At 42.7% G+C, this 12,813-nt stretch overlaps 1 protein-coding gene across 1 annotated transcript in view; it reads left to right on the top strand.

Moving 5' to 3' along the window:
* Positions 1-12,813, top strand: part of GABBR2 (gamma-aminobutyric acid type B receptor subunit 2) — a 1,273,589-nt gene that overhangs the window by 1,198,977 nt on the left and 61,799 nt on the right. Inside the window, exon 17 of the mRNA XM_030209562.1 lies at positions 3,705-3,831. Within this exon, the coding sequence (XP_030065422.1) occupies positions 3,705-3,831 (127 nt within the window). The remainder of the gene's footprint in view (positions 1-3,704; positions 3,832-12,813) is intronic.

Here is a 12,813-nt window from a genome sequence, read left to right as displayed (position 1 = left end):
TCAGCAAAACTTGGGCGTCCCTTTCTATTATGCCCCTCCATGTCTAAATATGAATTACTGGCTCATTAATGTTTTAGCCTTCTAATTTGTTCAAGGGCCTATAAATCAGAGATCAGGCTGGGGTTTAATCAGAGATTAAACTGAGGTTTCCTGTGACTATCAGCTCTGCTGTACACTGATGCTATGGTAAACTCTAGAATAGTTTGTTAATTGCTAGCCTATGAAACTGTAGTGGAAACTTTAAATGCTAAACAAACAAACAAACAAAATAACCTATTCCTTAAACTGCCTTTTCTAAATGAGCAGAGTATTAGATGATTTAAAGGGCCCAGTTGTTAACTGTTTGAAATGTTTAGGTTTGTGGGTTGACTCTTCTTTATGAATGACCAAGCAATTAAAATACACAATAAGTACATAAGTATTGCCATACTGGGAAAGACCAAAGGTCCATCAAGCCCAGCATCCTGTTTCCAACAGTGGCCAATCCAGATCACAAATACCTGGCAAGATCCCAAAAATGTACAAAACATTCCATACTGCTTAGTCCATAAATAGTGGATTTTCTCCATTTAATAATGGTCTAAAAGTTAGGTGGTGGTCTTTTTTTTTTTTTGAGATTTTGCTCACACCTTTTTTTAGTAATAGCTCAAGGTGAGTTACATTCAGGTATACTGGGTATTACTCTGTCTCTGGAGAGATCACAATCTAATTTTGTACCTAAGGCAAAAGCGGGTTAAGTGACTTGCCCAAGATCTCAAGGAGCAGCAGTGGGATTTGAACCAGCCACCTCTGCATGTCAAGACTGGTACTCTAATCACCAGGCCACTCCTCCACTCCCAAGTCACAAGGTTTTCTTCAAACTCTGGTTAATCCATAGAATGAAGGATTTTCTATCACATTCTAATTTTAGAACTGTGGTTCAGACTATTATCATGCCTTTATGGGACTATTGTAATTCTCTTTACCTAGGTTTACCTGCCTATAAGTTACAAGCTCTGCAAATTTGTCAAAATACTGCAGCTCACCTCTTGGCAAACTTATCCTGTTTTGATCATATTACTCCTACCTTGGGAGCTGCATTGCCTACCTGTAGTATAGAGAATTAGATTTAAAATCTTGACCTTAATCCATAAATCTTTGAATGACAATGGTCCCTTGATTCTGGCAAGTGCTTTCAAAATCTATGTAAAATTCTACATTTTGGACTTTGGCAACGCGATGCACTGTTTCTTTATTGAGTATAAAGGTCTTTCTTAAGACCACTTTGTCACGGCACTTTACTACGAAGGTTTGTTTCAAACCTCCATCAGATAGTTTTTTCTGAACAATTTGAGACTCCTGAGGCAGGCCTGTTGCCAAAGCACAGATCTCTGTCGCGTCCTTAATAAAATATTTCTTGTTCAACTCTCTGGAGTTATTTCCCACTCCTTCTTTGGTTTCTTGTACTTCCGTGGGATTTTGCAGTTGTAAGTAGGCCTGACTTTCAAAATACACGCCCCATACATACTTTTCTCTCCCCGACCTTTCCATGCCCAATTTTTTTTTTTTTACTATAGATAGAAGTATCTATGATATCAAAAGGCAGAGGTTTTGGATACTATTCATTGCATTTTAGATACTATTCGTTGCAATATACAGTGGGGGAAATAAGTATTTGATCCCTTGCTGATTTTGTAAGTTTGCCCACTGACAAAGACATGAGCAGCCCATAATTGAAGGGTAGGTTATTGGTAACAGTGAGAGATAGCACATCACAAATTAAATCCGGAAAATCACATTGTGGAAAGTATATGAATTTATTTGCATTCTGCAGAGGGAAATAAGTATTTAATCCCTCTGGCAAACAAGACCTAATACTTGGTGGCAAAACCCTTGTTGGCAAGCACAGCGGTCAGACGTCTTCTGTAGTTGATGATGAGGTTTGCACACATGTCAGGAGGAATTTTGGTCCACTCCTCTTTGCAGATCATCTCTAAATCATTAAGAGTTCTGGGCTGTCGCTTGGCAACTCGCAGCTTCAGCTCCCTCCATAAGTTTTCAATGGGATTAAGGTCTGGTGACTGGCTAGGCCACTCCATGACCCTAATGTGCTTCTTCCTGAGCCACTCCTTTGTTGCCTTGGCTGTATGTTTTGGGTCATTGTCGTGCTGGAAGACCCAGCCACGACCCATTTTTAAGGCCCTGGCGGAGGGAAGGAGGTTGTCACTCAGAATTGTACGGTACATGGCCCCATCCATTCTCCCATTGATGCAGTGAAGTAGTCCTGTGCCCTTAGCAGAGAAACACCCCCAAAACATAACATTTCCACCTCCATGCTTGACAGTGGGGACGGTGTTCTTTGGGTCATAGGCAGCATTTCTCTTCCTCCAAACACGGCGAGTTGAGTTCATGCCAAAGAGCTCAATTTTTGTCTCATCTGACCACAGCACCTTCTCCCAATCACTCTCGGCATCATCCAGGTGTTCACTGGCAAACTTCAGACGGGCCGTCACATGTGCCTTCCGGAGCAGGGGGACCTTGCGGGCACTGCAGGATTGCAATCCGTTATGTCGTAATGTGTTACCAATGGTTTTCGTGGTGACAGTGGTCCCAGCTGCCTTGAGATCATTGACAAGTTCCCCCCTTGTAGTTGTAGGCTGATTTCTAACCTTCCTCATGATCAAGGATACCCCACGAGGTGAGATTTTGCGTGGAGCCCCAGATCTTTGTCGATTGACAGTCATTTTGTACTTCTTCCATTTTCTTACTATGGCACCAACAGTTGTCTCCTTCTCGCCCAGCGTCTTACTGATGGTTTTGTAGCCCATTCCAGCCTTGTGCAGGTGTATGATCTTGTCCCTGACATCCTTAGACAGCTCCTTGCTCTTGGCCATTTTGTAGAGGTTAGAGTCTGACTGATTCACTGAGTCTGTGGACAGGTGTCTTTCATACAGGTGACCATTGCCGACAGCTGTCTGTCATGCAGGTAACGAGTTGATTTGGAGCATCTACCTGGTCTGTAGGGGCCAGATCTCTTACTGGTTGGTGGGGGATCAAATACTTATTTCCCTCTGCAGAATGCAAATAAATTCATATACTTTCCACAATGTGATTTTCCGGATTTAATTTGTGATGTGCTATCTCTCACTGTTACCAATAACCTACCCTTCAATTATGGGCTGCTCATGTCTTTGTCAGTGGGCAAACTTACAAAATCAGCAAGGGATCAAATACTTATTTCCCCCACTGTATATACACCACAAATAACCCAGTTTCACTTTCGGCTATAACTCAGTTCTAAATATTAGGCGAGGTTAGGCAGTTGCCTAAGAGAGCAGCATGTGGGAGACCCAAAGAGCAGCTGTAGTCAAAGAAAAACAATAAGTTCTGCCAACCACATCAACTCCAAAAAAAACCCCCCAAAACAATAGGAAATATTTTTACTAGCAGAGATGGTGAGCAGTTTTGAAATAGCCCAATTACCCAGATTATTTTAAGAGGGGTGGTGGTAGGGTGATCATGATAGTCGAGGAGGGCAAAAGGGTCTAAAAGTTAATTAGGGGAGGAGGAGGTGCAAAGCCTTATACCATTATACCAGCCCTAGTTCTAAAGTGTAGGACCTAATGCGTGATAGTAATACTGTGTATTATTGTTTTCATTTATGACTGTACACAGATTTAGTTTCCAGGAGGACTGAATAATGATGGATTGTTGTTGTTTTACAGCTGGACAAAGATCTAGAAGAGGTTACTATGCAACTTCAGGACACTCCAGAGAAGACAACATACATTAAACAAAACCACTACCAGGATCTCAACGATATCCTCAGTATACGAAACTTTGAGAGCAAAGGTAAAGGCATGGCTTGTTGTGTTATCTTTTAAAGTATGCAACGTGGTGATCAGTGCTGTTATTATTTGACTTGATATTTAGGTACAGGACATTGAGCCTTGTTCACAAAGGACATTTGGAACTCCATGCCCACGGACAAAAATCTTTGTGGAATAAGGCCTGTAGTTCCTATTCAACTGGGGGATATTGAACAGATGTTCAAATATTTGAAAGGTATTAATTCATAAACAAACCTTTTCCAGAGACGTGAAGGTGGTAGAACTAGAGAGCATGAACTGAAGTTGAAAGGGGAATAATGTCAGGAAGTGTTTTTTTCACAGAGAGGGTGGTAGATGCCTGGAATGCCCTCCCACAGGAGGTGGTGGAAATGAAAACAGTAATGGAATTCAAAAATGCGTGGGACAAACACAAAGGAATCCTGTTTAGAGGGATCGGATCCAAAGAAGCTTAGGGGAGATTAGATAGGAAAGCCATTGCTGGGCTGACTTCTACGGTCTGTGCTCTGATGGAGGCTGAATTAGATTTGGATGGCCGGAGTGGAGCTTTTTGGGGGTTTTGACAACAACTTCAGAAATTTCACAACAAGGCCAGTGCTGGGCAGGCTTCTACGGTCTATGCCCTAAAAATGGCAAGGATAAATCAAGAACATGCATACATACCATTTGTAATAGGTTTATCTTATTGGGCAGACTGGGTGGACCGTACAGGTCTTTATCTGCGACATCTACTATGTTATTGTGTTGCTATGCCATCTGGGGGATATTTACTGATGTTGCTAGCTTACTGCTGTGCAACAATGCTGCATAAAAGGGTTCTGAAATCTTCACAAGAACATCTAATTTTCTTAAATGTCTGCTTATATCAGAAATTCATAGCATTATTTAAAATATATACCTGTTGGTTTATGTTGGGATATTGTACCAGCATCCTTATTACCTATTATCGTTACAATTGTTCTATATTTTTTTGTAAAAGCTACCACCTGCACACAGCTGTGAAACAAAGGAGTAAAGGAAAAATCGAATAAAGGAGTGTAGAATGCTAAGCTGTGAAGAGATGCAGTTAAGTTGAACAAAACCTAAGGGGCCCTTTTACGAAGGCGCACAAGAAGCTGGCTGGTGGTACCTGTAGCATGTAGCTCCGGCCACCTCTTAACGTGACTGCAAAAAAGCCAATTTTACATTAACAGCAATAATGGCCAGACACTAAGTTCAAAATTAGCACCTGGCCATTTATTTTATTTATCTATTTGCTGCATTTGTATCCCACATTTTCCCACAAAGAGGTGCTACAATCAAGGTACCGTTTGAGCCCTTACTGCCTCCTATTTAAGATATAATTGATTGATCTGGTTCATCGGCCATTCTTTTTCTTTTCCTAATTCTAATTTGTGGAACTTCCTTGTTGAAACCTACATTTTCAGCAACCAGTTTACTCCAATTTTCTGTAATAACTTTCAAGTTTGATACTGAGTTCTGAATATTTTTTATTTCAATTTCTAAATAAACATTTCTTTGCTTACAACACTTTGTTGTGGTAATCTATTATATATCCTTTCAGTCTTTGGAATCCTTGGTCGCCCTCCCACTTTTATTTCATTTCTTGTTGTTGTCCGTGGGGCGTCTAGAGTTCTCCATCTTCTGGCGGATATTTTTTCTCAATCTATTTCCGTCAAAATCTTAAGCCAGAGAAAGCACATAAGGATACATTGAAATGTTTTCAGATATGTCTGTAGTCTGTCAATTTCAAATATGGTCTCAGGTCAAACGTTTAGATTTTCCATTTCTTCAAGTGCTTTCAAAATACTTGGCAGATGTGCAACTATAAGACGTACACTTTCAACCCTTGCAGACCAACGGATGTCTGACATTCTATGCAATGAACCATAGATGCTTTTTATAAATATTTCCCATCTTTGAGATCTTGAGATGAATAGGGAATATAACTTTTCAACAACTCCAAAAAATGTTACAACCTGAATACTGCTTTCTGCTACATGGACTCCACACAAATTTAGACTGTGGCAAGCACAGGGTGAAAACTCAGCCAACTGATTTATTCTTAATATGTGAGCTTTAGCACCATTGTAATCTCCACTCATGTCAAACCCCTGACCCTGACACTTGGAAATTGGAATTTTGTGTTTTCCAAGAACCTCAATAATTAGATTGTCAATGTCTTCACCATTCTTATCTCTCTTCAATCTCATATAATCCAGTTTCCTCCTTCAAAAGAAGATATCTTAAAATAAAACTAGTTTGTTCTATGTGAGCGGATTCGGGAGTGGCATCAACAATGATAGAATAATATTTTGCCAGATATCTTTCCATTAAATTTTTTTTTCTAACATGATCAGCACAGCACTTGATAAATTCATTCTGTATGTCAGCTAATAGATAGTGAACTTGCATCCAAGAATGAGCTTCTTGTTGTGATTCTTTCACTTTCTTGAGGTGATGCTTTAAAAGAGAATCATAGAAACTTAACAACTCCAGAATGCCAAGAAAAGTTCCATTATTTGAACCTCCAGTTACATTACTGTCTCCTCTAAATGCTAAACCTCTCTTTGCTAAGAAAAGTGTAACATCAAGAAGTCTCCAGAGTATCTGTTTCCACAAATACACTTTACTCTCTGTACCTTTCTGCAAATGATGCTCGATGTTTCAACCAGTTTTCAGACCAGATTTAAGTGTGCGCTACATGACATAGCATTTTTTGTGTTCTGAACTTTCCTGGTGTTCTGGAGCTTTATCATATAGTTTTTTCCATTTGAGTTTTTTGTAGAAGCCAGAAATTGATGACAATGTAGGATGAACATTTTGATTGAGAGTTGAGAAAAAGCGACAAGGAAAACAGCGCAGTGCCTATTTAGCTGGACTCCACACTAACCAGTCCCGCGGTACAAGTATCCCCATTTTGTAGCTTGATTTCCAGGAATGACATTGGAAATTGCAGATTTTCCAAATCTCTAGAGAATTCACAAATATGGGCTTAGGACTTCTCTCTACTGCTTCTTTTATTTCCTGGTTTGTGAGAATTTCTTTTGTAAGAGTTCCTGCATCAAACATATTAGTATCAATGCTTATATTCAGCAAAATAGCAGATTGAGTTTGTCCTTCGTCAGCCGGACTTTGCAACTCGCTTTCAAATGTCACTTGAGTCTCTGTTTCTTATCTTACTGGCACTGTTGTTGATGTACTTGGCATGTGAGTATCATCTTGAACCTTCTTTATTGCAAATGAATCTTTATTACAAATGAAAATCCTATGCTCTGAAGAGACTGCTTGCCCTTTTTAGCTTTTTCATCACTTTTTTTTTCTTCTGTCGACATTTTTCAGATCCTGATTTATGTTGATAGCTCATGTTGATATTGACAGAACCACTTTTTTGACAAAACTGGGAGAGAATTAGAAGGTGGCAGACTGAGAGCTGTGCATAGTTTTATATTTTTGTTCCATTGAAATTCCCTACTTATTGAACATTAAGACTGGATTTGGTCTCCAGGACTATTTTTTTTTATTATTAGAGCTGCCTGCTTGTCCCTCCCCTCACTCAGCCTGGCTGCCCACCTCAATTCCTTAATCCTCACCCAGCCAGTCTGGATTTCAGGATATGCTGAATGAATATACATGAAACAGATTAGCATGTAAGCAAATCTATCTCATATATATTCACTGTAGAAAACTCAACTGGCTCAGTGTGTCCCAAGAACTGGATCCAGCAAGCTTTCCTATTTAAATTCATATCATCACCAGTCATCTGGGCTACTAATTACCTATTGGCAGCAGTAATGTGGAGGGGCATAATCGAACGGGGCGCCCAAGTTTTCATGAGGGTGTCCTCGCAGGACGGCCCCGCGAAGGGGCGGGGAAAGCCGTATTATCGAAACAAGATGGGTGTCCATCTTTTGTTTCGATAATACGGTCAGGACGCCCAAATCTCAACATTTAGGTCGACCTTAGAGATGGTCGACCTAAATTTTGAGATGGTCGGCCTAAATGTTGAGATGGTCGACCTTAGAGATGGTCGTCCCCGGTTTTCGGCCATAATGGAAACTGAGGACGCCCATCTCAAAAACGACCAAATCCAAGACCTTTGGTCGTGGTAGGAGCCAGAATTCGTAGTGCATTGGTCCCCCTGACATGCCAGGACACCAACCAGGCACCCTAGGGGCACTGCAGTGAACTTCACAAATTGCTCCCAGGTGGATAGCTCCCTTACCTTGGGTGCTGAGCCCCCAAAACCCACTCCCCACAACTGTACACCACTACTATAGCCCTAAGGGATGAAGGGCTATATTACTACTACTTATCATTTCTATAGCGCTACCGGACGTACGCAGCGCTTCACACTTGAACATGGAGGGACAGTCCCTGCTCGATAGAGCTTACAATCTAATTATGACAGACAGACAGGACAAGTAAGGGATAATGGTTAGGATAGACAGGACATATCAGGGGTAGGGGACAGTTGAAGGGTTAGGTTTAGGAGTTGAAAGCAGCATCGAAGAGGTGGGTTTTTAGCTTAGATTTGAAGATGGCCAGAGACGAGGTTTGGCGTAATGGCTCAGGAAGTTTATTCCAGGCATATGGTACAGCAAGATAGAAGGAACGGAGTCTGGAGTTAGCGGTGGAAGAGAAGGGTGCAGATAAGAGAGATTTGCCCAGTGAGCGGAGTTCCCGGGGAGGAGTGTAGGGAGAGATGAGAGTGGAGAGGTACTAAGGAACTGCAGAGTGAATGCATTTGTAAGTCAGTAAGAGGAGTTTGAACTGAATGCGGAAATGGATAGGGAGCCAATGAAGTGACTTGAGGAGAGGGCTAATATGAGTATAACGACACTGGCGGAATATTAGTCGTGCAGCAGAATTTTGAACAGATTGAAGAGGAGAGAGATGGCTCAGTGGGAGACCTGTGAGAAGCAAGTTGCAGTAGTCTAAGCGGGAGGCGATAAGAGTGTGGATGAGGGTTCTGGTTGCATACTCAGAGAGGATAGGGCAAATTTTGGTGATGTTATAGAGGAAGAAACGACAGGTTTTATCAGTCTGTTGAATATGTGAAGCGAAGGAGAGGGAGGAGTCGAAGATGACCCCAAGGTTCTGATGAGACGGGAAGGATGAGCATATTATCCACAGAAAAAGAGAAAGGGGGGAGAGGAGAGGTCGGTTTAGGTGGAAAGATAAGAAGCTCAGTCTTGGTCATATTTAGCTTCAGATGGCGGTGAAACATCCAGGCAGCAATGTCAGACAGGCATGCTAAAACTTTGGCCTGGATGCCTGCTGAGATTTCTGGTGTAGAGAGGTAGATCTGGGAGTTGTCGGCGTAAAGATGATACTAAAAACCATGGGATGAGATCAGAGTACCAAGCAAAGAAGTATAGATGGAGAAGAGTAGAGGTCCCAGGACAGATCCCTGAGGTACACCAACTGACAGCGGGATAGAAGAGGAGGAGGATCCACCAGAGTATACGCTAAAAGTACATTTGGAGAGATAAGAAGAAAACCAAGAAAGAACAGAGCCTTGAAAACCAAGTGAGGATAGCGTATCGAGGAGTAAGCTGTTATCAACTGTGTCAAAAGCAGCAGATAGATCAAGAAGGATGAGGATAGAATAAAGCCCTTTGGATCTGGAACCTACATGTGGGTACAGTGGGTTTCGGGTGGGTTTTGGAGGGCTCACATTTACCACCACAAGTGTAACAGGTGGGGGGGGGGGGATGGGCCTGGGTCCGCCTGGCTGAAGTGTACTACACCCACTAAAACTGCTCCAGGGACCTGCATACTGCTGTCATGGAGCTGGGTATGATATTTAAGGCTGGCATAGAGGCTGGCAAAAAAAAAAAATTACGTTTTTTTTTAGAGTGGGAGGGGGTTGGTGACCACTGGGGGAGTAAGGGGAGGTGATCCCCGCTTCCCTCCGGTGGTCATCTGCTGAGTTTGGGCACCTTTTCACAGCTTGGTAGCAAGAAAAATGGACCAAGTAAAGTTGGCCAAGTGCTCGTCAGGGATGCCCTTCTTTTTTCCATTATTGGCCGAGGACGCCCATCTCTTAATCATGCCCCAGTCCCACCTTCGCTACGATGCCGACATGCCTCCGTGAACTTGGTCGTCCCCGCGACGGAAAGCAGTTGAGTATGCCCAAAATCGGCTTTTGATTATGCCGATTTGGGCAACCCTGAGAGAAGGACGCCCATCTCCCGATTTGTGTCGGAAGATGGGCGCCCTTCTCTTAAGAAAAAAAGCCTGCTAGTATCCCAGGCCACTTCCAGTGAGGCACAGATGCCTTCTGCTGAAACTTCAGCTGAGACACCATATCAGAAATGGGGAAAGCTATCTGGTCTATACAGAAACAAAAATTTGGCATAACAATAATTTAGCAAGGTACTAGCAAAGTAATTATTGCTGCTTTCCCTGGCGTACAATCTTGTAGTTTATTATATGGCCAAGGAAAATTGCTGAAAAAAAATTGGTAAAACATAATTTTTCTGGCAAAAGGGAAATCACACAGGAGCCCCCTATGGTTTGCCATTCCACTGAGAGTAGCATATGAGCTGAAGAATCCCCCAGATGCCAATTAACCATATATTCAACAGTAAAAAAGAAAATCCCAGTCACACCTATCTGCCGCCAACCAAAGTAATTTTATCTATCAAATTTGACCTTAACCCTACCTTAGCATCTCCCCTTTGGACCGCTGTCTGTCTTCTTTCCTTTTACTGCTGCACTTGTGCTGTGTGCTGTCTGGGACCGGGTTATTGCGAGTCTTCTCTGCCGCTGCAGATTCTTCCTGCTGCGGTGCAAGTGGAAATAGGAAGTAATCACAGTCAGGAGGAGGAAGAAGCAGGATGCGACAAGTGAGGCAGGAAGATGGACCTGCAGCGGCAGAGAAGACAACACGTTAACGTGACAACCCATGAGCAGGAAACCAATGAATTCAGCCTTCTTCTGCCGAAGCCTCACTGATGCTGCAGCAGCATTGGGCCCCTCCCCCCATGGAGACCGGGCCCATGGAATCTTGCCTCCTCTTCCCCCCTCGGCAGCCCTGGTGAGAGGGAGGTATGATGTGAGGGGGGAATTGTGGGAAATAAATATGTAAGGGAGTGCTTTGGAGTGGGGTTCATGATTATTAGCAGAGGCAGGAAAGGCAGGCAGTTGTTTGTGGCATCAAACCCAGATAAGGCCAATGCACCACATTGGGAGAGAGTATACTGGTGCTTCATGCCATGGCTGCAGTGGTCCAGAGCTTTTATGCATCACTGGAGAATGTCTTCAGTCAGTGAGCCGCATCAGAAAAATTAGTGCCTTCAAGGAAGGCCCCAACCACAGTCTGCCCAGAGCACCTGCTAGCATGGCAACATGTCTTATGGATTGGAGTATGGATAGTGGTGATGAGTGTGTGTGTTTTGGGAGTGGACTGTATTGAGGTGGGATTATTTTGTTGGTGCAGTGGGACTGCAAACTAAACATAGGGTCTTTTTTTCTTATATTATCAGTTATTAGAGTCTCAATAGGAATGTTAGAATCTTTCCACAGTTGATTTTATCCACTCTCAGTGTTTTATATAATTGTGCTTAGGTTTGATAAAGGGCTGCCAGTAGATATAAGCTGGTTAAGAGGCTGTGGGCTAGTTAAAGGGCTATAACAAGGGGAGTGAAGTGTTTGTTTTTACAGGTCAGTGAAGTCTCTTTCCTTGCTTGAACTGGCTTTTCTTTTTATTTTCCTGAAATTTCTGTTAATCATAAATACTCTGGGCACTTGCTGCTGGCAGCCAACTCACCACCATTATCTGCACAACATTTGCCTAGATGGCAGCCTTCTTTCTGCACCAAGCCGTTCTGTTATGCAGGCTGTCTCTCCTGCATGCTGTTGGTTCACCCTCTCCCTCCTCTTGCTTCTCTTATCCTGACCTCTCTCTGTACTTCTCACAGCAGAAGCAGCTTCATATTTCTACAGTCCAAGCAGTCGTTCCTACTCTCTACATTCCACCTGCATGCAAAGGGTTGCAAAAATGATTGGCAGGGACCAATGGCTGGAAGCCTTCTTACCTGTTATTAATGGTTTGTCCTGTCCGCCAAGGCGAAAAATATGGTGTTTAACAGTGTAGACCTCTAAAATGGCCCAACTCTATGGGGTGGAGGGGGGAATGTATAAGGAGAGGGGTATTTGGTAACTGGTTGGTATTACAAGAGGTTATCAGAGGAAAAAAAATCTCTTGGGTAGATTCTCTCTTTGTACATGTCTTTATGATCAGTCTAATTTATAGATAAGAGACTGATGTTAAGTTAAGCAAGGAGGCATGGGAAGATAGTGAAGATAACGTAAACACTGAATGCACTGATTATTAAGTGACTGATCGTGTCTTTATTGGAATGTTCAATAAAAACTGTTTTAAAGTTAATGGTTTATCCTAAGTAGTCTCAAGCACAGTTAGTCTTAAGGAGGAGAGGGAGAGGAGGAGAGTAAGGGACTGTGTTTATTTCGGGGAAGCCTTCATTCATCTCTCAGTTTCAAACATAGTCTGATCAATTGCCAGTACCATAGAGAGTGGCCTGGCTCTGACTTCCAGTCCAGAGAACATGATTCTTGGTCATTGCTGATCCAAGAAAACCCTCCATTCATCACTTGGTGTCCTCCTGCATCAGCTTCTGCCACTCCAGCTAGTAGTCATCTTTAGTTGCTGGGGCCTAGGCTCCATCCTGGTCTTCTGTATTCTCTGCCTGTCTCTGTGTGTGTACTAAAGTATGCATGCTGACAATTACCGCCTGGTTAACTCGCGAGACCTTACTGCTAAGTGAATGGGTGGCGGTAAGGTCTCAGGCCCAAAATGGACGTGTGCCAATTTTCATTTTGCCGCACGTCCATTTTTGGCCAAAAAAAAGGCCTTTTTTACAGGCGCACTGAAAAATGGATCTGCGCATGTCCAAAACACGCCTACACTAGCGCAGGCCATTTTTCAGCACACCTTAGTAAAAGGACACCTGAGGTC

This window comes from Microcaecilia unicolor, chromosome 1 (genome assembly GCF_901765095.1).
Source record: "Microcaecilia unicolor chromosome 1, aMicUni1.1, whole genome shotgun sequence".
Taxonomy (NCBI): domain Eukaryota; kingdom Metazoa; phylum Chordata; class Amphibia; order Gymnophiona; family Siphonopidae; genus Microcaecilia; species Microcaecilia unicolor.
This window is presented reverse-complemented; position numbering and strand designations above follow the sequence as displayed.